The sequence below is a fragment of the Muntiacus reevesi genome, chromosome 16, assembly GCF_963930625.1.
Source record: "Muntiacus reevesi chromosome 16, mMunRee1.1, whole genome shotgun sequence".
NCBI classification, from domain to species: Eukaryota; Metazoa; Chordata; class Mammalia; order Artiodactyla; family Cervidae; genus Muntiacus; species Muntiacus reevesi.
Window position 1 is genome coordinate 34762546 of NC_089264.1, and position 25990 is coordinate 34788535.

The window sequence follows — 25990 nt, forward strand, 5'->3', positions numbered from 1 at the left end:
ACTATCATATCTATTTGCTTTAAGATTATATCCCAGTGCCAGGTATTCAAAAGGTCCTCCCTAAACAAATATCAATGCTTATGCTTGTCAAATGAAAGAACCAACATTCTCAATGAGCATTTCCTGGCAGTTCAGTGGTTAGGACTCTCGCTCCACTACAGGGGACAGGGGTTCCATCCCTGGTCAGGGAACCAAGATCTCACAGCCTGTGGGCCACAGCCAAAAAAAAAGGTAAAAAAAAACAAACAAAAAACAAAAACAAAAACAAAATTCCCAAGGGATCACAAGATGCCTGCTCAGTCAGGAAGAAAGGTGTACTGTGAATGTTTCAAAGAATAGCAGTGAAACCTGATGCCTTCCAATACCTTTGCCCTGCAAAGTGCTAAATGCTGGCATTTCGTTCTCATTCCTAGAGGTCACAACTACCGAGCCATTGCCCCAAGCGACACAACACCACCTCTCCTCAATCCTATGTGGTGGAGGTGGTTTAGTCGCTAAGTCGTGTCCGACTCTTGCGATTCCATGGACAGAAGAGCCTGGTAGGCTACAGTCCACGGGATACTCCAGGCAAGAATACTGGCGTGGATTGCCATTTCCTTCTCCAGGGGATCTTCCCAACCCAGGAATGGAACCCGAGTCTCCTGCATCGTAGGCAGATTCTTTACCAACTGAGCTACAAGGGAAACCTATGGCGAGGTACCAAGATTTCTCGTCCACCGCCGAGGCGTTCCCTCGTTGGTTTGCGCCCCATGGCCTTCAGGAGGGCGGACATCCCCCAAAAGCCACGACTGGCCCAAGTCGACGTCGCTCTGCTGCGAGCTGCTAAAGTCAGTCAAGTCAAACTGATCTCGCGGGGAGCACGGTTCCTGTCGGAACCTGTGATTGGCTGCGACTAAGGGCCGGGCCGCGGGCGCGCCTCCTCGTGAAGCGTGGGTTGGTTGGAGCTGCCGTCAGTCAGCGGGAACGGACTTCCCCTCTCTATCTGGCCCACTGCGGGCGAAAAATTCTCAAGAATTTCCAGCAGATTGAGCCAGTGGCTGTTCTAACTGCTTCCTCAGAGATTGAAAACATCGGAGAAGGCAGTCTTATTTACAGAAAACCCCTCTCCCGCCCTCCATTAGCTAATTGAACATTTTCCAGGGATATTGCCATCACGAGGTAAGAGCTTGGAGAGTGCATTTCATTTATCTGTTAACCGTTTATAATATTATTTACAGGAGAGGGCACGTCCCATTGCTCCCCACCCGCGGAATGGAGAGTAAACGGGTTCCCCAGGGAGAGGAGGGGAAATGTCGGTTTAATTTCTCCAGCCTCTTCAGTGCATGCCCAGCGGTCAGTGTCTGGGTTCGCTGTGCGCAGCTTTCTTCCGTTTCGAGGTCTGGAGCAGCTTGTCGGGGCGGGGCCCACCTCGGCTGAGCCACCCGCTGCTGGCATTTTCTGCGGAGATTTTACGTTCTGCCTAAACTCGGCCGGAAGGCTGGAGGCTCCTGCCCGCGAGTGTGCTCGACCGGGATGGCAGGAGGGAATGGAACTTGGAAGGAACGATCGCTGGCGTGCTGCAAGTCCATAGGGTCGCAAAGAGTCAGACACGACTGAGCGACTGAACTGAACTGATGGACGAGAGGAAGGGGTTCGCAGCCCGCGCTTCCCTTCAGCGAAGCCTCGAGTCGCCCACCCTCAACCTGCGGGCGGGAGGATGCTGCGAGTGTCAGCGCCTCCTAGCCGCTGCAGCGGCGGTCGGGCTGAGGGAGACGTGGCGACACCCGGAATCTGTACGCAGCGAGGGTGGTTGAGAGGCGGAGACACGGCGGCGGAAAGTGCTGGAGGGAACCCAGCCATCTGCACTGCCCGCGGACTGCGCCGGCGGGAGGGTGTGCTTCTTGCCGTGTTTCGCCCTGGTCATTCATCAGTCACGGCCAGTCAGCCAACTGGCTGGACCCGAACTGTCCAAGGGTGAGCTTTTCGGGGGATCGGAGCAGAGAACGATGCAGAGCCCTGGTTGCTGTCGATCTGAGGACGTGGGTTTTGCTTTGCCAAAAGAGCACTGTAATCTCAAGGCCTTCTGGCGCTTGATGTCTTTTTTAGCAGCCGCTGTCTGTAGATTTCACGGGAGGTGACAAAGACGAGACTCCGGGTGGCAATAGACAGGGAACTTGGGTCTCTAAAGCTCCGCTTGCCTTTCCGAGCTTCAGACTGGAAATGTGCAGCAAGGCCCCTTCAGTCTTTTGCACCCTCTTCGCCTGTATGGAGGAAAGAATGAGGTTGTGGGCGGTTTCAGAATGAGTAACTAAGGTGACAGATTATAATGGTCTTGAAAGATAACAGTGGTGTCTTAGCCTAGGAGAAAAAACACTCCACTGTATAATAAAATATATCAGTTATAATTTTTCAAGATTTTTTTTTTCTTGCAACCTTAGTTACTTTCTGTTGACCACCAACTCAAGCACCTACTTGACTAGAATCTTAAGAGAAGAGGAAGGAAGAGGGGAAAGATGTTAGTGATGTAGCATAGAATGTAGAGGAAAATTCTCCTTTAAAAAAATATTTAAATTTACTGAAAATTTAATATATAGATGTCAACATTGTATTAGGTGCTATAGAGGAAATGAAAAATACACACCTTATACTTAGTTGTTCTGGAAAATTCTTCTTAAATGAATGTTTGGAACATGGTTCTGTGAGTTGTATCCATATTAACTAAAATGTTTTTAAAAATATTTGTGGAATTAGAATAATGAATACTTTTCATTGCTCCCTTGTTCTTTTCTCTGTTTGCACATCTAAACATGTTCAGGTCAAACATAAGGGGAGTCATTTGGGGTTTCTCTTGCTGGTTTTGTTTTTTCCTTCACTTAGACCAGTGCATTTTCTTTCCCTTCCTCCTAGCAGGGTATTGGTAAAGAGGATACTGGAGTCCAAATTTCCTGATATACATTCTGGAGGTTTCCATAATATTTGAATTTATTGGGATAAATTGGTTGTTTTTTTTGTAGAGTCATTAAAGAAGCATTTTAAGAATATTAAAATTACCTGTGTTTTCATTGTGGAAGTTATTGATAATGAAGATACCTGAGTACCACTTTATAATGGGTAGATATGAATACTTCCTTAAACATTTTTGCTAGAAATATAAAGCTAAGCAGGTTTGAGCTGTACTGATCCTTAGAACTCCTGAGTAATTTTGGCATGTACTTAACATGACATCAATAAACCGCCCTTTTGACCTGTTTTCAGCAGTCAAGAGCAGTTTAACTCAAATCCCAAGTGCACGCTTCTGCCAGGGACCATGAGTGCCTCCCCCTTCCAAAAATACATTTGGCCAGCTCTGAGGTATTTAAATCATTGCAGGATTATAAAATTGGAATAAGATCAAAGTATAAAATTGGCATAGTAGTCTTGTAGAGGTATATGTGGCTTTTCTTCACCACTACCACTATTATTTTTAAATGAAGTGTATACCTCAAAAGTTTACCAAATGCATTTTTTCCTTTTCCTGATGCTTTTATCTGAGATTTCCTACTCTCAGGCTGTGGATTTTTACCAGCACTCTTTTGTTGAATCTCAATGCCTACTCTTGTGGACTCTCAACTTATTTCATTTAACCTTCTTTTCTGAGAGTCCCCCTGCTAGTCAATATTATTAAATCAGGAGTCAACTTTGTTCAATAGAGTTCTGTGTCAGAATCTGATACTTTAATCCGATTAACCAAAGCATTGAGTCGGAGGAAGATGAAGGCCTGGTCACACAAATGAATGTGAAAAAGGAAAGTGTTTTTGCTCGTAGAATATGGTCTGCTGCGTAATGTGTTCTTGGACTCTTGGTTCATTTAAATTTTGCTTTGACATTTTGTGTCTTCAAATGGCTTTCAAGCAGAATTACTTGTGCCCTTTGATTCTTTTGGGTTATTTTGACTTTCAAAGATTGAATATAACAGTTAAAAGGAAAATAAGCTAGTCTTGATGTCTGATTGAGAGACTGACATAAAGGGTTCCTGAATAACTATTTTTGGCTTGCAGAATGATAAACACAAGCCAATTATGAATTCAACTGACAGTAAAAATATTATTTAGGTATTTATCAATTTGTTCTCAGCTCTTTCTGTTATAAAGAACACTGATTTTTTTTTAAGGCTTTTGTTTTTTTCCCCCATATTACAAATTCTACCTGCTAATCAGTGTCTAATCATTTCCATGTGCATCTGGAGTGCTAGGGGAGGGGAGTGGCAATAGTGGCTGATTGGTAGTTTGAAGCTTTGAAGGAAAGTTCTTGATGTGTAAGATTAATTCAGAGTTATTAATTAGCTTGGGAACAAAGTCCTCTTTGAACTGTTTCCTTGGGAACATGGAGATTAGTATGATTTCGTTATATTGCATTTGGCAAAGGAGATGGAATCACTTCTTTAGACACTCCCTTGCTTGCATAAATGATGCTGACCTAGTTTTGTAAACTGGTGAACTGGGTTATGCTTCATGTATGCCAATAGCCAAAATAATATGCCTTAAAGTAAATATTTTCCTGTGACTATTCTGCTTACTTTCTGAGATGATTATGCAGATAAGGAATGAGGAAGGAGACCAGGTTGAAGACTGATTTTAGTTTATGTAGGCTTAAAGAAACTGCTCAACCTGCATTTTTCATTCTTAAGTAACGTTCACAGTAGATGCATATTGCCTAATGTGAATGCAGCTCTGTTCATTTGGAGGAGAGAGTGAGAAATGACAAGAGTATCCTAGAAGAGCTGCAGGGAAACTATTCAGTATTTATTAGTTTGTAATTCTAGAACTCTTGTTCAAAGTACGCGTGTGACTGCAAAATGACGCAAGGCTGAGTATGGTATACATGCTTTCAGATTGAAGCCAAAAGAATAATAGTTCTTTGCTAATTTCTGGTGTACTCTTCGAATGTGAATGTTTTCTGATAAACATTTAAAGTTTTATTTTTCCTATAATGCAAAGCTGCTTTGTGAATTATCTCCATCAAGAATTAGTTCTCTTACTTGCAAGATGGTATTACACTTTGAAAGTTCAAACAGAACCAAAGGAATAAATTTCTCTTTTTATTTTGGTAATGGAATGCATTGTTTCTCTTTGATACTTGATAAAGAGGTACTGTGTCTCCTCCGCCCCCAATAATGCAAAAGAAGTGAGTTTCAGACTTTAATACATGATGTTAGCTAAAAGGCCAAGAGAGAGCAGTCTCCTAAGTCTTTCATGACCTATTAATTATTTGGGAGGCCATCTTCATTCTAAATTCTGAGAAGGCTGCGCTCATATGTCTTCCATTGCTTAGATATACAAGGGTGTTCTTTGGAACCGCATCCTTCTCTTTTACTTCTTTTTACTTACTAAAAGGACTAATGGTTCTTCCTATACATAACTAGACTGATTCCCAAGAATTTATTTGAAAATGATTGTTTAAAATCTGTAATACATTTTCTTATAGATACACTCAAGCTGGGCCTTTTGTGTGTGTATGGTTGTGCCTTTTGGGGAGATACATTTTTTTTCAAATCCATTTCTTACAGAGAAATAACTCAAACATATAATTAAGAAAAATATGACACCTGTATACCCTCCACTGGCATTATCAAATCTTGATATGCTATTTTTTCAAGTTGGTTTTTAATTCATAAAGTAATAGAATGAAATACTTTGGAGATGAATTTCTGTTTAAACCTTATTTGTATGGCAAACTGCCAGCAACACAGTCCTTCCTGCAGGGGCATTGGAATTCCCCTAGCCAACAGTCAGGGGAGGCATTCGGATGAGCCACAGATGTTAATGTAAATGCATAGATCGGTGGCTCATAGAAAAGACTGCTTGTCATAAATTCAGTTTCCCCTAATCCCTGAGATCACACACATCAGAACTACTTTTTCTTTGTGCCTCTGGTGGGTTTTTGCATGAGCCAGTTTATTTTAACCAGAGTAATAGAGTATGTAAAGTTCAATATGTTGAGAAGCCTTAAAACAGAACTGATATCCTAGATTGTATCTATGCTAAAACTTGGGCACTCTCTCAGTACAGAATTATCATAATGTTAGGTAGTTAGAATAGGAAAATGGAGTTCAGATTGGCGATGACTAAAAGAGAAGGAAGGGAAAAGCCCAGAAAGTAGAACAAAGGAAGGTCCGAGGACCAGAATGAGGACCTCAGGTAGAACAAACAGCACTCCTGGCTAGCCCAGTTTACATAGGGCAGTCCTGGGGGCAGGAGGAAAAAACATAAAAAGAGGAGCTAAAGGGCTGGGGGGAGGGAGGTCTCTCTTTCTCTTCTCTTTGTGTCTTCTGGGTCAGCATGTGCTCACGCCTTGAGGATGTATTTTCTTTTATTTTCTAAATAAAACAGAGCTGTAACACGGAACTGAAACACTGATCTGTCCCGAGAGCTGAGACACTGTCCAAGGGCTTTAACATCCATCGCTTCAAATTTTTATTGTGATGAGACAGAACCAAGGAAATTATATACTCCCATGACAATAAATATTCTATTAACCAGTTTTTTTTTCTAATTTCTACTCTTGTAAGAGACTTTGTTATTGTTAATATTTGCTCCACCTTTTCTTCAGAGCAATGAAGTTGATGAAAGGAAGACTATTTATTTATACCTGTTTTCTATATTCTCCCTAATCAAAAGTGTGGGCCTGCCAGAACTGCAGCTTGGCATCACCAGGGAGGTGGTCTGAAACACGGCATCTCAGGCACCACCTGGCAGACTGAATCAGAATCTACATTTTAACAAGATCCCCAGGTGTTTGTAGGTTAAAGCTGGAGAAGCACTTGTTCTATGTGATCTGTGCACACTGTTAAATTTTTATAGAATTTAAACACTGAGTGGGTGGGGTAGGTAAATTGATTCATTTTTGAACCACTATTCTCAGGAGTAGGCTGTTAAGTGCCACTTTCTTTACAGACTTCATTCTTGGTAATATCTAATGATATATCAGTTGTAGATGAAATTACTGATGGAGTGTCTCTGTCTCTCTTTCTACTCAGTTGCATCATTTTTCTGGAAGGCATCCCATTGTTGTTCCATTGACCTTTCTCTCATTCCCGAGCCCTCTGGAGTTATGTCAACAGCTGCCTTACTTACTTTGGTAAGAAGCGGTGGGAACCAGGTGAGGAGGAGGGTGCTGCTCAGAGCCCATGGGCTGCAGGTGACACCCACGTGGCATAGCTCCACTTCAGAGCCGAGATGGTTTCGCCTTGATCCTGATGGTAGCGGCCGACCAGCCACCTGGGATAATTTTGGCATCTGGGATAACCGCCTGGAGGAGCCAATTCTGCTGCCGCCCAGTATTAAGTATGGCAAGCCAATTCCCAAAGTCAGCTTGCAGAACGTGGGCAGCGCATCGCAGATTGGCAGACGGAAAGATAATGAAGACCGGTTTGGCTTTGCTCAGCTGACCGATGAGGTCCTGTACTTTGCGGTGTATGATGGCCACGGCGGACCTGCAGCGGCTGATTTCTGTCACACCCACATGGAGAAATGCATCCTGTACGTACAGTGATACAATGATTTTCATTCTTTGCAGTTTGCCGTATCTTTCCTGTTTAAACTTTCACCTTTTGGCTGAGACAGCCACTGTTAAGGTAGTTATTTGACTGCTTCCATACTATTGTTTTATGAACAAGCAGTAGCTCAAGCATGCTATTAATTGCTGATGAGTATTACCATTTCAGAAATGAGTATGTTTTAACCACTCTCTTGGTGAGAGCACTGACCAGAATTTAACAGCACTTGTGATCATTTCAAGGCAATTCACGTAATAAAGTACATGATCTCATGTACTCTGAGAATCTATGAGAAGCACTTACTTCTCTCAGTGCATGGCACTTAGTGCTTCAATAAATAGTAATTATTCTTTCAAGTGGTATGAATAGCTTTGAATACTTGTTGAAAATAGCTTTAGATGATTGGCAAAACATGGGGAAAATGCTTTTAATGAGGGTGTTTTGGAGCTGTTTAAAAAGTTTATTTACAGCACTCAATATTAACGTATTTTTGAGGATCACACTACTAGAATTAAAAGAGGGGGAGAACATGTAACAGTTATGACCATGTGACTGTTCTTCCCAAGCATAGTTATTCGTACTGTTCATCAATTGATTTATGTATATTTTGCCTTACTCCACGAAGGAACTCAGTGGCTTAATTTAGTATAAAAGAACTCTTGACCTTTCAGGATTGTGATAGTGAGGATTAATATCTTTAGACTGGAGATTTAGGCTTTTATTTTATTGTTTTTAGAACTTATCCCTGGGCCTGATTCTTTCTCAATTTGATTTATTAATATGTGGATCTTAAGCATCTGAAAGGCTTCCCAGGAGTCTCTAGTGGTAAAGAACCCACCTGCCAATGCAGGAGACTTAAAAGAGATGTGGGTTGGATCCCTGGGTCAGGAAGATTCCCTGGAGGAGGAAATGGCAACCCACTCCAGTATTCTGACTTGGAGAATCCTATGGACAAAGGAGCCTGGTGGGCCTTGGTCCATATAGTTGCAAAGACTGAACAGCATCTGAAAGGCAAACCTGGGAGGTCCATTGTATGGAATGACCTGGAGGGACAAAGAGGAATGTGGGAAATCTATTGTAAAGTGATTGGCCTCTTTTTTTCTCTCCCTGAAGGGATTTGCTTCCTAAGGAGGAGAACTTGGAAACTGTGTTGACCTTGGCTTTTCTAGAAATAGATAAAAGCTTTGCAAGGCACGCCCACCTATCTGCTGATAGTAAGTAAAACAATCTCTTTCCTTAAAGTCCTGGGGAATTTGGAGTAAGAAGGAAACAATTTAAGCTTTTCAGGGGTGGGAATTTTAATGTTTATTGTAAGAATGCTTACATTGAAAATGACTTTTTAAATAATCATTTTAAATGTTGTTTGGAATCCAAACTAGGGGTAGTAAGTATCTCACATTTAAATGAGACATATTAGAGGTTGTTTTAGAAACTGAAGCTCCAAAATAGATCTGATGTTGAATTTTGATTTTAAAAAAGGTTAAACATTAAAAAAAATCTGATTGTTCATTTTATGAACAAGATGCCTATACTATGAGAGGGTTTATTGTTTTTGTTTTTTAGAGGAATCTGATGAACGACCACTGAAATTTGCTACAGGGTAATCTCAGAGAGTAGTTGTCCAGACAAGAAAATTGCTAAGTTGGTCCTCAAAAGGACAATGGTTAATATGTACTACTTAGTGAAATTAGAAGGAAGATATTTTTTCTTCCACTTCTTAAAAAAAGCTTGATCTTGCAGCTTTCCTGTGGTAACTAGTTGACATTTTTGTTTTTATTTGTTAAACACAAGGGTATGACAGCTGAATTTTAGAATTTGTGTACTGGATGCCCTTATATTTTGAAAGAAAAATGTCTCTGATTTTGACTAAATTTTTTAAAACCATTTCATGAAAGTGTAGCTAGTGTTTTCTAGTTGGCTGGCCCCCAAATTTATTGCTCATAATTTTTGAACACTTCTATAGCAAACTGTTAAAATGTGTGCATATAGACTTCATAACTGATTTTAAAATGAATAATGCAATAATATTCATCTGTCTTTTGTTCATCCTCTTATTTGCTACTGCTGCTAAATCACTTCAGTCGTGTCCAACTCTGTGCGACCCCGTAGACAGCAGCCCACCAGGCTCCTCTGTCCCTGGGATTCTCCAGGCAAGAATACTGGAGTGGGTTGCCATTTCCTTCTCCAGTGCACGAAAGTGAAAAGTGAAAGAGAAGTAGCTCAGTCGTGTCCGACTCTTTGCGACCCTACGGAGTGCAGCCTACCAGGCTCCTCTGTCCATGGGATTTTCCAGGCAAGAGTACTAGAGTAGGGTGCCATTGCCTTCTCCCTTGTTTAGAGGAGATCAACGCTCACCACAGCAATGTTATCTTTGTAATTTTCAGTTGGAGTGTGTAGGGCTGGAAATTCTCCCCATTTTACAGATAAGGAACTGAAACTCAGAGAGAGAGAAAAGGTCAGTTGGAGAGCTAGGGCTGGGATTTTCCTGGCACCCACCGTGGCCTCTATCACGGGCATGTTTAATGATGAGTATTAGGATGACTCTAGGATGGCTTCATTTGCCATCTTAAGACACTTTCCTTCTCTTTTTCAGTACCTTTATCACTGTCATACTTCTCCGAAAAACTTTAGAGTCCACTCTCATTGTTCAAGGATTTATTTTCTCATTTGTAGGTTACTTAGGTCCATTCTCTCTTTTTCATTCCTTTGGACGTTTTCCCCCTTCCAACTGATTCCTGAGCTTGTGAAAATAGGAGTTGAGAGAGGGTAGATTTTAGCATAAGATTCTATTCTTGTTCCTAATGGGTAAAACATACGAAAGTGAGGAGGACATTAAAACACTTTCTTCTAGTTTTATTTTCATAACTCTGAATATTGGTATGCTCTTATTTCATTTATAAGCAGGTCGGCTGTATCTCACACCATGAAGTTTATCGGCTGTAGTGCAGGTGGTGTGCCCCAGCTGTTGAGTAAACAGGTAGAGCTCACTGGGCAAGGTTTTCAGAAAGGAATGTTCAAGTGTATCTTGGAAATGTGGCCAACGATAAAAAACCAATAACCTTTCATGGGTGTAGTCAGCCGTTTTGTGCAGGATCTAATTGATAAAAATTCTTAAAACAGTGATAGATTTAGTTTAAAATGTGAGAGGACTCCTTTAATTTATGAAATAATAAATTACAGTTAAAGGGAATTTTGAATTTAGGGAAAGAATTGATCTAACTTGCTATCTTAAAAGGAATTTTCTACAGATACCTTCCTCACATCAATTTAGCAAAGGAATGAATAAAATAGTTCTTCATTTCTAATAATTAAATGAAAATGTATTCATTTAAACTTAGTTCCTCTGTCATAATTTTTGAGTTAATGATCTCAGAACTTTCATAAGATATTCTAAAGTTTATTTTTCATTTAATGGCAGTTTGCTTAAAAGTATAATGGAGCATGACAGAATGATGGTTAGCATACTACTAAAAGAAAAAGAAAGGATCTATTATGACATTGTCCTTCTTGAATCTTATTTTGGATGTATTCTTATGGGTCAATTAGTCTCTGTGGTTTTTTTTTTTTTAAATAAGTATTTTGAGAACAATTTTGAAATTTATTCTTAATCAGTTGCCAGGCTTTCAAAGATTTCAAAAATTGACTTGATATTTGGGGTTTATTTTATCAAATATACTAAAATTTTCAATTTGTGGATTTAAAAATAACATATACCACTTCGATTTCAAAATTATTATTTAAATTAAAATTTTTTTTTTTTACTTTTTAGTAGAACTGAAGCAGTATCAGTATTATAAGAGTAGATAATGTTCTTTTTGCATGGCTGTGGGTAGGACCAGTGCTAGTTATATAAAGTTGTGAAGAAGCGCAGTTTGCCCTCTCCAATTTCTTTCACTTTTTCTTTTAGCATCAGTTCCATTTGTCCTCACTGAACCCTTTCTGTGAGCAGCGTGAGGGTAGGGACCATGGCTTATTCATTTTTGAATTTCTAGTGTTCAGCATCCTGCATAGAGCCTGAAAAATACTCAATAATTATTTGGACTAAACTGATCTCCATCGCTTACCCTTTATCACCGAAGTAATTATAACTTATAACTTGACTATCCTATAGCCAATTTAACTAAATTATTTAATGTATATATTTTAATGTGTTACCACTTCTGGGGGTATTTGAATTTTGAGTAAGGAAAGCTAAAAAGAGATTGGGTAAACCTCAGGAATGAATCACTAATGGTGGAATTTCAGGTGGTGTAAGAGTGCCCCATGTCATACTATTAGCTTTCTCAAAAGAAAGTGAAAATAATAAGGTGAAAATAAAACATACTCATCTTTTTAAGACTCTCATCTAAAACTGTCATATCTGCATAAAATACTTCAAGCTTTCTCATTAGCATTTAAAATATTTATTATTTCAGTTTTAAATGAGGGTAGTTTGAGGAGAATAAAATCAGAATACCATTTATCAAGAAACAGCCCTTAAGAAATTGCTGGCTATCTATATTGATTTGTTGTAGATGCATTTTGAATTTACCCTTATTTACAAATAGCTAATTTCATCATCATCTTTGAATATTTTGTATTCATTTTATACCAGTCATGTGTATTTTTACAACTAATGAAATCAGCCAGTAAGTTCAAATGAGGTCTGTCCCATTAGTTTATTGTTTAATGGACAAACTGTCACTTAAACCAGATGGAAGAAAATTTAGATGATATCCTATATATCCGATAAACTCTTCGAAGTGTTTCTAGATTACTTAAGATTTGAAAGCAACAAAGCTCCCCAAGAGACAAATGGATCAAAGAGAGAAGATGCTCTGACGTTCAAAGTGGGAGACGTTGGTGGCAGTATTGTGAGTTTTGTTGGAAACTTCCCTGCTGTTCGTATTATTTGATCTCTTTATGGAAGGATTAAACTAAAAAATAACCAGTATGAGAAATGCAATGTGTCTGATTACCCTTGTTATGTTGGAGGCAGCCAAAAACAAAACAATAGGGACAGCGTTGGAGAGATACTCTTATTGTGCTGTTACTGCTTCAACTCGTTCCTCTGATTTAGTGTTTATGATTCATACATGTCTAGAACGTCATTTTGGTAAATATTGTAACTATATTTGTTTGTCCATATTGTTGACACAGTTGAATGATTTCTGGGTGGGGGAGGTTATACTTTGAAAAGTACAGCTTGATTCTTTATGTTGCCATTCAAAATCTTGATCATTTTTTCTTTTGATATATTGACCTGCAACACTGGGGGAAAGACAGAGCTGCAGAAACTCCCATATTATGAATTACATAAAATTGTAAACATTCTTTAGCACTTAAGAGCCTTACTAGCTTTTATCTAAACAATTAAATTAATCATTCTATTCAGGAAATACTGTCTAGATCCTAAAATCCCTGCCTTTACCAATAACAAATAAGCTACTCCTTGTATCTGGTATAGGAGGTGCTTTGATTCCTTTTGATTTATATTTTAATCCTAGCAATTTGGTAGTATCCTGTAGTTTACATCCTTTCTAGTATGCTTGTCAGATACGAATTATTAAGTACTCTACCCGTGAATTTCCCTTTTGTTACTGGGACAATTCTGATATTGATACCAAACATATTTACAGTGTATTTTTTTCAACTCAGTAGAGGTACTGATTTACTCTTCAAGATGAATTGGCTGAGTCTGTGTGTATGTCACCACATATGTGTCTTGGTGCACATACATTTTGATGTGGGTTTTCCTACCTTGGAAAGACACAAAACTAAGAAGTGTTATTCTGTGATGAAGAAAACAGACCCAACTACAAAATACCATCAACTTGGTCAAACTGAGTTTTGGAATCATTGACTTGGCATCTCCTGGAATATTATGTAATTTGCTACTGAAAATTTCACCAAAATAAAAACCCTTCCCCTTATTTTGCAGCTCTTTCTCTACCCTCCCCTGTGTTACAGGTTTGTAATGTTTGAGCACAATTCCTGGGTGAATTTCCTATTTGCCTCTGTGCGTGTTATTTGTGGCAGAGAACTGTGCCTGGTCAGCAGCTCTAGACCTGGAGCCCGTGGACACTATATGCTGGGCTTCAGTGGAAAGAGAGATCTGCTTAATTTTGTCCCAGGTGAAGGAGTCCAGCGGTTCCTAGCCTGGACTACTGGAAGGTTCCCACATCCTCTTTGTCCCATTAGTTGAGATGACTTGCAGTAGAAAATGTCCAGTGAGTGTTAAGAACTTATTGAAAGATGTCTTAGTTTTACAATTTTATTGTTAAGGAAGAAAGTGAGAATTTTTACTCCCATGTTAAATGTTAAATGAAACTAAATGCTGATTTAATATTTATATTCTTAGATGCTTAGCAAACCAGAATCAACTGTTTAAAAAACTTTCCTGTAAATCCTGGGATTTTGGAACTGTGAAGTTGGGTTGGTTAAAAACTCAAACTCTTTAAAATATCTAGGTGGCAGAGCCATGGATTATAATCCTAAATGGCTAAATTTGAAGTTTTTCATTTATGAAGTATTAACTCTTTTGAGGTAGCCAATTAAAAAACACTCAGGAAAAAAAAAAATCTGCTTGTTACATTTTAAACAAAGGAGGGGAGCATTAAACTCCCTGAACAAGTAGCATCTGAGTAAATGCCTATGTTTCTTACCAGGCTCTTCTAATCATTTGAAAAGATTACAGTGGTTCAACTGTAAAGATTCCCTTAAATAGTGTTTTATGAAACTCAAAACTTAACATTTGTAATATAAACATCACTGATACTTAACACAAAACCTTTTGTGTTATACAATGACAATATATAATCTACTTTAGTATTGCCACAATGATATTACTTTGGCACAGCAGTTCCAAAATCAAGAGATAAATGGGAAGATCGTGCAACTATAAATGCTATTTCTCAGTAATTTCAGCATGAATATAGGAGATTAAGCAGGGTTTGTTCATTTTTTCCCCCATTTTTACTTTTCTGATTAAAGCAGGCATTTTAATACATTGATTGGAAAATATATACATACATATCTTTCCAAATGCATTACTGCTGTTTTAAAAATTGCCTTAAAAAAATTGGAAAGACTGAGCCTCAATCAGTCAATAGCATTTCATTTTTCTTAAATCTGCCTTTGAAGTCAAAATCATTTTTAGATGATCACCTGAATATTTTACTTAGATGCTTTAAAGAATTAACCATGTTACTGAAGATAATACCTGCTTTAACTGTTATCTTTTTAGATTTTTTTCAATTTGCTTTACTTTTTAGTCTACTTTCACAGTATTCTCTCTTTGACAAGGCTCAATGCACCCTCAAAAATTTCAACAGGTAGTGACGAACTTAGGGCAGACAGTTTAGAATAAACTAAAGAAAGATGCAAAATGCACTTTGAATTGGATGACGGAAACAGCGATGACCTCAGGCCAAGCTACATATAATTTTGTTATTGGTCAGGGGAAATTAACATTCTTGGAATGCTCTGGGCCCAGGCTGTGACCACAGGAGCAGTCTTGGCAGTACTTTTCCTGCATTTGGGTACAGACTGATTGTTTCACATCCTTCTGGAACCAGAAGTGTGAACTATACCAAGTTTATGGGAAACTAGAATGAATTTCATTCCCTGCCCTCCAGATTTTCTCCTAATATAATGATGGCTGTAACTTTGTTTTACATCCGGGGAGGACAAAGATAATCAAGAAAAGAATGTGAACCTTTAACCATTTTAGGATCTCTTTTTTTTTTGGTGAACATTTGTAAAATTAAAGCAGTTACAGAAGGAAAGAATATAAAATACAGTTCTTAAAGAGCCAATGAAACCCTTGATATATCTTGCTTAGCCTATTAATTGATAATAATTCCATAGGATGGGGGTAGAAGAAAAAAGCTGAGTGTGTAGATTACAGAAAAGTTGGCTTGCCTAAATGGACTCTGTAGACCTGAATCACTCTACCTTATTAGCCAATCTAATTAAAATGTAATACTTTTAATGCTGACACCTGATGTACACAAAAAGATGTCAGAATGATAAATTCAAGTGAGTTCTACTTTATATAAATAGAAGCCATTTTGAAATAGTGATGCGTTTTTACCAAATTAGGTTAGCAGCTTTTTCTGTTTGCATAGAGCCTTGTTACTGAATTAAATACTTCTTTTTCTGCATGCTCTTACTTCCATAGTTCATTTGCATTTTATTTGCATAGCTCTAGTTAAATTAGAATGATACATTTCAGCATTAGTTTAACATGCCTGTGTTTTATTTTGTAATAAACATTCCAGATCCAGTCATTTGATTGTCACTGATTTGTACTCTTCTTCATCATTTGCAGCAACGCTTCTGAACTCTGGGACTACTGCAACAGTAGCCCTATTGAGAGATGGTATTGAATTGGTTATAGCTAGTGTTGGGGACAGCCGAGCTATTTTGTGTAGAAAAGGAAAACCCATGAAGTTGACCATTGACCACACTCCCGAAAGAAAAGATGAGAAAGAAAGGTAACACATCCATTGATCCATCTATGAGGATGATATGTATATTGTTCAAAATAGAAATAAAACCTTGCATTTTAAACTGACTTCATGCTTAAGTTTAATACTTGGTTTTCTGGGTATCATATCATAGTCTTTTTTTGTTTTTTTTTTTTGACCAGGATTAAGAAATGTGGGGGGTTTGTAGCTTGGAATAGCTTGGGACAGCCTCACGTGAATGGCAGACTTGCAATGACAAGGAGTCTCGGAGATTTGGATCTTAAAACCAGTGGTGTGATAGCAGAACCTGAAACAAAGAGGATTAAGGTAAGAAAAGACTTGCAAACACTTGCTACACAGGCAAGGAATGAACATAGGATTGTTTCCAGCCGCAGGCTTTCTTGGAAGCCTTAATTGAAGCCTGTATGACTTCTAAAAAAGAAGTGATTAATGAAAGGAAAGATAAACTTTTCAGATAAAGTAAGATACTACTTTCCTGGCCTTATGTATGATGAAGTGTTGGCTTTGTTTCATCCTGCTATGGAATTTGCCTGAAAGCCTGGTTTTACCTCCCTTCCTCACCTGCATCTCATCCTTCGGCATCACCATCATTTGGAAGCTATCCTGACTTCCCTTTTCCACCAAACCAGAGAATCACCTCACCTCTCTTTCAGGGACATCTTCTGCTTGCTACTAATCATTGTCCCCCTTACACTACACTTCCCCCAGCATACACCTAGTGGTGAACTGATACTTTACCTATACAATTCCCAGCCTGCTCTAGTACCTCGCACACTGTATATGGGGGTAGGCTCCCAATAATGGCAGCAAATGATTATTAATTTATGGAACAGTTTTATGTCTTATAGATATCCCACTTATGTTCATTTCATCTAACAAATACTTATATAGCAGTTTACAATGTGTTGGACTCTGTTCAAAATAGCCACTCCTACCCCATTTTATAGAGAAAACAAATCTGGAGAATATACAGTTCAACTTACCTGTTTTCCCAGCTGAAAAATAGAGGTGGGCTTCACACCCAGGAGGTCTGGCTTCAGAGACTCTTAGCCATTGTATTAGGCTGCCTCTCAGCATTTTGCTATCTGGCTTCTTCCTCCATAGTGTTACTAAATAAATGTTAGGTTTGTCCTCCATGATTGATGCTAAATGTTGCGGTATTTGCCCTAAATGCAGGCCTGTTTTCACTCTGTTTGTCTGTAAGTTCTGAAACACAGATGACTACTCTGTAAACAGATACAAATCACTGAATTATGAAGATTATTCTAAGGCCAAGTCTAGTTTGTAATTCTATACATTTTGGTTCTGATTGCAGCTACATCATGCTGATGACAGCTTCCTGGTCCTCACTACAGATGGAATTAACTTCATGGTGAACAGTCAAGAGATTTGTGACTTTGTAAATCAGTGCCATGATCCCAATGAAGCAGCCCATGCAGTGACTGAACAGGTAACACAGTAGAGCTTCTGCTAGAAAAATCCCAAAGTGGGGAGGAGAGGACAAAGCCAGGTGCAGGTCTTGGTGCAGCCAGGAGGGACCGCCACTGTCTGGAGCTTTCTTTGAAATCATGTGTTTTAGCTTTCAGTATTACAGTAAATTTTACACTTGACTCCATAGTATTAGTAATTAAAAAATTTTTTGGCCGGTCTCCCAAGTAGTTAAGTAAAATTAATCTGTCAAGAAAAACGAGCTATGTTTATTTTTGGCTTTGTACCTATCTTGAAATGTTAGTAACATCAATAGTAAATTATAACAATAGCAAGTACTATATGTCAGACACTTTTCTGTTTATATGTATTTAACTCATGTAATCATCACAGTAACCTTCTGAGGTTACTAACTCACTCTTAGGTTAGAACTAACTCTTCTTTACAGAGGAGGAGAGCAGAGGCACTGTCACATTCCAGAACTGGGCTTCAAACCCAGATAGCTGAGCTCTCAGTCCAACCACTAGATCATTTTAAACTAGACTTCTCCATGTAAATATCCAATATGAAAACACTATGTTTAAAAAACATACACTATGGCATAATCAACTTCTTGTTTTTAAAAAATGGGTGCATGAAAACAAATACAAAAAGGTATATGGATGAGTTGTATGCCAGTGTGCCAATTAGAGCTAAAATTTGGAAGCTAGATAATATCCAGTGTAAAAAAATGTAAAATTTCCATGTTTTAATGTTCTGTTTGGATAGATAGCTCTTCTAAGTTCTAGCCATCACTAATCATTAGAGGCACATTTTAACTCATACATACAGCTATTTTTACATTCCCAATTTTTACATTTGCAATCGGGGAGCCAAATTTGGCCCAAACTTTTAAGTGCTAACATTTGGAATTAAGATGTAAGATCTTACTTTAAAAGCATTATTTACTTGGAAACAGATGGATAAGCTTGAGTTATTCACTTGGTAATTATATATGCTCAAATTAAGAAACAGCCCAATTCTTGTGTATGACCTTTTCTTTCCTAATTTCAACCACTTGTCTTAGATATGTATTTTCTAACTTACCAGGGCATACTATCCCTTATCTGAGTACTATTACTCATTTAATACTTATCATAATCAACTAATTTAGTTTACATTCACTTTTCCATGTTTTAGAGAGAGCTGTATAATAAACATTCTGTATATATCTGTGCTTATCTATTGCCTTTGGATATTACTTTCTTAGGTTAAATTCATCAAAACAAAATTGTTAGGTAAAAGAATATACATCATTCTGAGGCTTTTAATAAGCTTGCCAAATTGCCCTTCAGAAATACTATGCATGTTATACTTTTCACTAGCATGTTTTATAGTTTGTATTTCTCCAAATTCTTATCATAGGTAATGTCTTGCCAATTGATAGGTGGAAAAATCAAATTTTAGTGTTTTAAATTTGCACCTTTTTTCTTTGTTAGTAAAGCAAGCCATTTGCACAGGTTTATTAGCCATTTGTATTTCTTATCTGTGTATAGCTTTTTTCCCCATGATCTTATAGGCATGTTTGTGTTCATGGTTACTTCCTATATATTAAGTTTATTAGTACTTTGTCTAATATTGCAAATATACATTTTTGATCTTCTTATTTGTTTGTAAAACTTAAAAAAAAATTTTAGAAGGCTTTTATATCACATATTTTTATCAATTCTTTCCTTCTAGTTTTGACTTCAACCTGTGAGGTCTTTTGAAGTACATTTGCTGTTAAATATAATCCCAAGCACTCTTATTTTTTTTTATTATTTTTTTCTCTTTTTTGTTTTTTAAATTATAAAAGTGTGATAACACATTTACAGAAGACTTGGAAAATTCAGAACAAAGTTACATATATATATTGCAAATATTTTCTCAATTAGATAAGCTAAGATTTTTATTTGAAGTTTCAATATCAAAGTCTCAAAAAGTAGTAGAATAAATAGACAGAAAAGTAGAAGGATATAACAGACCTGAAAAGCACCATGAACCAATTCAACATAATTAAGATTAATACAATTTTTACACAACAGCAGGATACAAATTCTATTCAAGTTCCCATAGACTATAAACCAAGAGACACTGGAAATATCCAGAAATGTAAAAACAAGGTGCACAAATTTCATGGTCTAAAGGTATTAAAATCATACAGAGTCTGTTCTCTTATCACTATGGAATTATACTGACTGTATCATTTGCTGTTTGCATTTGTTCCTAAAATTGACTTATAATTCTACTGTAGGAAGTATGAAGTAAAGTTGCTCAGTCACGTCTGACTCTTTGCAACCCCATGGACTGTAACCTACCAGACTTCTCCATCCATGGGATATTCCAGGCAAGAAACTAGAGTGGGTTGCCATTTCCTTCTCCAGTAGGAAGTATAAGTGAAAGTGAAGTCACTCAGTCATGTCCAACTCTTTGCGACCCTGTGGACTGTAGCCTGCCAGGCTCCTCTGTCCATGGGATTCTCCAGGCAAGAATACTGGAGTGGGTTACCATTTCCTTCTCCAGGGGAATCTTCCTGACCCAGGGATCGAACCCGGGTCTCCCGCATTGCAGGCAGATGCTTTAACCTCTGAGCCACCAGGGAAGCCCAGTAGAAAGTATCGTTTCTGCCAATTTTCCATTTTGTATGGACCATAATAAACTATCTTATAGTTTTATATCTTTGTATACTTCCATTTCTTTTTAATTTTTTAAAACTTGTTTATTTTTGGCTATGTTGGGTCTTCACTGCTTTCCCTAGTTGTGGTGAGCAGGGCCTATTCTTCATTGCAGTGCATGGGTTTCTCATTGGGGTGGCTTCTCTTGTTGCAGAGCACAGACTCTAGGTGTGCAGGTTTCAGTAGTTGCAGCACATAGGCTCAATAGTTGTGGCTCATGGACTCTAGAACGTGGGCTTAGTAGTTGTGGCAGATGGATTTAGTTGCTCTGTGTTATATGGAATCTTCCTGGACCAGGAATTGAACTCTGGTCCCATGCATTGGCAGGTGGATTCTTATCCACTGTATCACCAGGGAAGTCATCCATTTCTTAGGTTATAATTTCTTTAAGCTAAATTCCTAGAAGCCGAATTGCTAGGTAAGAGCTAACACTCTGAATCCTTAACCTTTCATTCAGTTCAATTCAGTTCAGTCACTCAATTGTGTCCGACTCTTTGCAACCCCATGGACTGCAGCATGCCAAGCTTCCCTGTCCATCACCAACTCCCAGAGCTTGCTCAGACTTATGTCCACCGAGTTGGTGATGCCATCCAACCATCTCATCTGTGTGTAACCTTGCATTAGTCCCTATGCTAAATGCTTTATGTGTATTTTCTTCTTTAGGAGCTACATATCTCATACCTTATTAGTTCACTGGTACAATTTGCCAAAACTGCTACAGTGGTATATTCTTTGGGTCATTACTTATCCTATCACAATCTAAAAAACTGTGGGCATTGATCTGGGGAAAGAATCACAAATTACTGTGAAATAACTTGTAACTGTGTGTTAAACCAGTTTGACCTTCCAGGGAAAGGCTGATTTCTTTTTGTACGGACCCTGATTTCCATTTCATTTCTTCCTTCCTGCCATACCTTGCAGGCAATACAATATGGTACTGAAGATAACACCACTGCAGTAGTAGTGCCTTTTGGTGCCTGGGGAAAATACAAGAACTCTGAAATCACCTTCTCATTCAGCAGAAGCTTTGCCTCCAGTGGACGATGGGCCTGATTGCTTGCTGGGACTTGGAATTTCTGTGCAACAGTTTTTCACTGAGTGTATCAAGAAACTGATTAGATTTAAAAAGTCAACTGTAAGTTGTGACCCTAGAAATCACTAGATCAGTACATAAATCAACATAAACTTAGTAACCATCTACATAGTAGTTTTTCATAATTACCTGTGATATTTATGTTCTGCTAACTGTATACTCAGCATAAATATGTGGAATTCAGATACTGTGAGTGAGCCTCTGTGTTGAGTGAGCAAATGAAACATGGTTTTGGTACGCTTGCTGAGTGTTAAATTTCTAATTTTTAAAACTTTTAGGCAGCTGTGAGCTTCTTTTGATCATTTCTAATCTTGATTCATTTGACCAGGGTCTTGCCTTCAAGTTCTTCAAAACTAGTCAATATTTTGATGGCTACTCAATGTGTTATCTGCAAGTGTTTACTATATTTTGTATTCTGCATCACTTATTGGTGAACTTAACAAAAGGAATTAATCCGGCTAACATGACACTGTTAAACTGTATATATAGGTACTACAGTGCACTTATACATTTCAGCAGTGTCACCAGCTCTCTCCTATGTGTGCTGTACTAAGTTGCTTTAGTCATGTCTGACTATTTGTTCCCCTGTGGACTGTAGCCCTCCAGTCTCCTCTGTCCATGGGATTCTCCAGGCAAAAATGCTTGAATACGTTGCTATGCCCTCCTCCAGGGGATCTTCCTGACCCAGGGGTCGAACCTGCGGCTCCCGCATTGCAGGCAGATTCTTTACCTCTGAGACACCAGGGAAACCCCAGGTCTCTCTTGCCCCCACTCAATTCATTCCTGTTTTTCTGTTGCTAATATATAGCTGTGACTATTCATTCATATCAGAAAGAATGTCCAATATAAGAGTTCTTTGGTCAAAGCTATACAAAGTACATCTGATAGTATCAGGTATTTTGTATGAAGTTTCTATTTGTTATCTCTAATCCCAAATTTTGTGTTTTGTATATAGTCTGTTTATATGACTTTTTGTATACAGTAAGCAAGTCGGATAATTTGTCCTTAAAGATAATCCCACATTGACTGATAATTGCTACAGACATAGCTTGAAGTTTATGTCTTCTTTTTTCTAAAACTCATAAAGAATAAATCTTAAAGCATTACCTATTTCAGCTTGCTATATAGTTTAGGGGTATAAAACTATATTTCCTTATTTACGTGTATAAGTTTACTGTTAAAATGTGAATCCCTGAATATGTATATGGAATTATATCAGCAGTTTATTTCTGCAGACAGTGTAAATTTGTTATGTGTAGGTGTATGTACATGTGTATATTTTGGACTAATGGAAAATGAAAGGGAATAATCTTTCATAGCTCCTTCACCAGTTAGCTGTATATTATTGATACATTTATCTCTAAGGACTCTTGACAAACTGAGGGAAGTTTTGTAGTGGAGAACCAATGGTTACTGGCAGATAGGTTAAAATTATTGTAGGAGATATTTTGTGGTAGGTAACCTATGTGGAAAAAGCTAGGAACAGAACCAGCATGTTGAAGCTACATTGTTGTAATGGTAATTTGCATATAAAATAATAGGGTGTGAGAAGAATGCTTAAATGTTAAGAAAGATGTGGAGTTTTGTTGTAGAAACAAAGGAAACACCAAAACTTTAAAGCTGATATGATTTAAACTCTTAGCTTTCTGGTTGATGTTTTTTTCTTCTTTAAGTTTTACTCAAGGCTTAGTAGAAGGAAGAGGGCACAATATATTCACATCTTCTCACCTTTTTGGGAATGGAAGAAAATAAATCTTGAGCTTTCCTGTCTGTATTAGTTAGGAATTTTCCTTTGGAAAAAAAGTGGTATGGGAATATTTCAAGTTTTGTTTTTTTTTTTCTTTCAAGGAAGTTTGGTAAAAGAAAGGAAAATATTACAGGAAAGAATATGGTCTTCTATTTGTTGCCTGGAAAATGAGGAACCAAAGTGGTCTAAGAAGGCTGGAAAACTTTCTCGCTTTTTCTGTGTAGGGTCCTGGGACATAAACATGGAGGCTACATTTAGGAGTATGAAGGGTTTCCAAACTAGGAAGCTAACAGAAACTCTGAAGCACAAGATGACCTCCTAAAAATGTAGGTTTTATTTTTGTTTTGAATTCTTCACTTTGCTACTCCTCTCTGTTGTTTTAAAAAAACAGGGGTGGGAGTGATGTCAAGTTCAGAGGTCTAAGAATCACTGATCCCATTGGGTAGATTGCCAACTGTGACAAAGAATTTGTAGACTACATAGGCCTTGGTCTGGGATGGAGTTTGCTCTGATCCACCTGAAAGTTTTTAAAACCTGAAACTAGTCAGCTTTGACTGCAGCATAAAAACACACTGATGTTTGTTTTTTAAGCCACAATGTTGAAGTATAACTTTTAGATTATTATAACCCATAAAAGATAAGCATATGTATTAGGCTTCTAAGTCTATTACTGAAAATTATGCAAATAATGGAACAAAAAGACTGTTCTAAATAGTTTTTTTAGTTATAACTGTGAATTTGCCATGTGGCTATTACCATGTGGGTATTGGTATGGTGTAAATTATATTAATGTAATTAAACTTAAATCAATCATATTTATGTTTGCCTTTCATTTATATGTAGTATATAAATCATCTTTCTAAAATGTGTTGCCAAACTATTTGCCATCATTGATTTGGCAAAATACTCTGAAAATCATTGTGATTTTTTACAAGTATAAATTAAGTACCTTATATATTCAAGTGTAAATGGAATCCTGCTTTCTATCAACCATTTGCTACAGACCCTTGTGTTAAGTGCTTCAAAGTTTTATGCATTTTTTCCAGAGGAAAAAAGAGTTTTGGTGGAATCAGTTTTGAATTTCTATACTCTATGATGGGAACATTTCTCAAGTTCCATTTAAAAAATTACTTACTTTGAAGAATTGTTAGCATGTAATTTAAATAGAAATTATTTTTTCAAAGTTGAATTTTATTTTTTTAATGAATTTTGGCAGAGAATGAGTAGGCCTATGTTAACTTTTCAGTATCTAAAACAGGACATTTAGTTTCCTTTCAAAGAATGGACAGGATTAAATTTCATAATAATATGACAGACAATAAGAAAATACTTTTCAGTATCTAAAACAGGACATTTAGTTTCCTTTCAAAGAATGGACAGGATTAAATTTCATAATAATATGACAGACAATAAGAAAATGCTCCAAGGTGGGGTGGGAGAAGGGATAGTTAAAGTTTAGTATTGAACACTTAAACACAAATACTCACTTGTATTTTCCTTTAGCACTTCAGTTATTCATATACCTGTATCTGTGGAAAGTGACATAAAATCTTGGTTGGGTTACATTTTACTGTATTTATTAGATTCACTTCTCTGGATGAGTTCAACAGAAATAAAAAGTCATGTCTTTAGAAGCCAAACTGTGATGGTCTGCCTGTTGCTTTTGGCATCTGGAATGAGACCATCTGACTCTCTGGCAGCTCCCCTTGGTTGTTAGATTGTTGAAACAATCCGTTGATGGTCCTATTGAGCGTTCCAGGCTGTGAAATCATCATGTTGTTCCATCTCCAAGAATGACTTATCCTTCACTGGATTCCTGTACCGAGCTGTGTCCCAAATTAAGTTCTGTCAAAGTGCTCTTGTGTACATTGGTTTTATAATTTACTAAAGTACTATTTGGGTATATAGCACTTCTGTAGTGTGTTGATGTAATCGCTGCTTTGACCATTGTTTTGAAAGTATGAATGAGTGACTGTAAGCATACTAAAATTATATCACGGTGTTTAAAACATTTAAATAAAGTACATGCATTAAACACTTTTAAAATCCAACTGTGTTTGTTTGGCATCCACATGCTCCAATATGTATTATGTGGCCCTATGAACACTGATATAAAGGAGTCAATGAATGATTGGAAATTTTTTAGCAGCCAAATTCTGCCTGTTTGCAAAACTAACATGAGAATCTTTGAAAATATTATATACACTTATATATTCAAATCTTTTTGATTTGATTTAAAATAAGATTTGCCTCTTGCATGTCCCTCATCTAAAATATTTGTTGGTACATCAGAAGAAAATGGTTGTGATTATTTCTACAGTATTTTGCCTGTGATATTTCACAGCAGCATCTCCATGTATTAAAAATGAGAAACAAATGTTCAAAGGAAATTCCACAAATAAGCAAGTTTTAATGTCCTCATTGATTGAATAAAATGTCATGGTTGCAGTCTTTTGGCACAAGGATCTCTTCTAGAGTATCCTCTGAAGGTAACTTGGTAAACCCCATGGTAGCAGAGATGAATTTTGTTTTGTTGAAACTCCTGACCAAGAACATTTTATACTTTTAGCAATGAGTATAAAATGTTTGTTGAAATCATTAATGTTTATTGAATAAGTGAATTCACTTCATTAATTAATGCATTGAATTACACTTTCATTAATTTTATGTTAGTGGGGAAATGGGCATTAGCTATATTAAATATTAAGCCATACATAGTATTTAATGGTGAAGGAATAGTTTTTAACATCTTTCCATGTTTCCTTAGCCTGTGTCAGTTTTGCCTTGTAAAGGATGTTAGTATAAGTATGGTACAGAATTTCGTTCTGAACAAAACCTAAGGAGCAGTGCTGCATGGATGACTATAACCTTACTTTAAAAGGCTGAGAAAGGGAAATGGTTATTAAGGATCTCTGCTATTTTCTTTTGCTTATATTATCTCTCTCTTTTTTTTTTATTTTCATTTTTTGCTGCAATGTGGTACATGCAGGATCTTAGTTCCCTGACCAGAGATCAAACCTGTACCCCTGCAGTGAAAGTGCAGAA

At 37.5% G+C, this 25990-nt stretch overlaps 1 protein-coding gene across 3 annotated transcripts; it reads left to right on the forward strand.

The window, feature by feature from the left end:
* The first annotated feature begins 968 nt into the window (after window positions 1-968).
* PPM1K (protein phosphatase, Mg2+/Mn2+ dependent 1K) lies at window positions 969-23760 on the forward strand. Of its 3 annotated transcripts, XR_010659393.1 has the most exons (8): window positions 969-1158; window positions 6995-7496; window positions 8627-8727; window positions 15825-15990; window positions 16146-16290; window positions 17300-17434; window positions 21027-21240; window positions 23047-23760. XR_010659393.1 is itself a non-coding variant. In XM_065907049.1 (7 exons), the coding sequence occupies exons 2-7, from the start codon at window positions 7069-7071 to the stop codon at window positions 21156-21158; spliced, it is 1107 nt and encodes a 368-aa protein (XP_065763121.1). In that variant the 5' UTR covers window positions 970-1158; window positions 6995-7068; the 3' UTR covers window positions 21159-23760. The 3 variants fall into 3 exon arrangements, 2 of the variants coding, with proteins under 2 accessions (XP_065763121.1, XP_065763122.1); XM_065907049.1 differs by having other exon boundaries at window positions 970-1158; window positions 21027-23760; XM_065907050.1 differs by lacking the exon at window positions 969-1158 and adding an exon at window positions 1201-1953 and having other exon boundaries at window positions 21027-23760.
* Window positions 23761-25990: the final 2230 nt, after the last annotated feature.

Bases quoted from the DNA above. Each gene is read 5' to 3' on its own strand.
- PPM1K (XM_065907049.1), top strand. From the start codon at position 7,069: ATGTCAACAGCTGCCTTACTTACTTTGGTAAGAAGCGGTGGGAACCAG. The intron at 7,497-8,626 runs GTACGTACAGTG...CTCTCCCTGAAG, and splicing joins CACATGGAGAAATGCATCCT to GGATTTGCTTCCTAAGGAGG. The intron at 15,991-16,145 runs GTAACACATCCA...TTTTTTGACCAG, and splicing joins AGAAAAGATGAGAAAGAAAG to GATTAAGAAATGTGGGGGGT.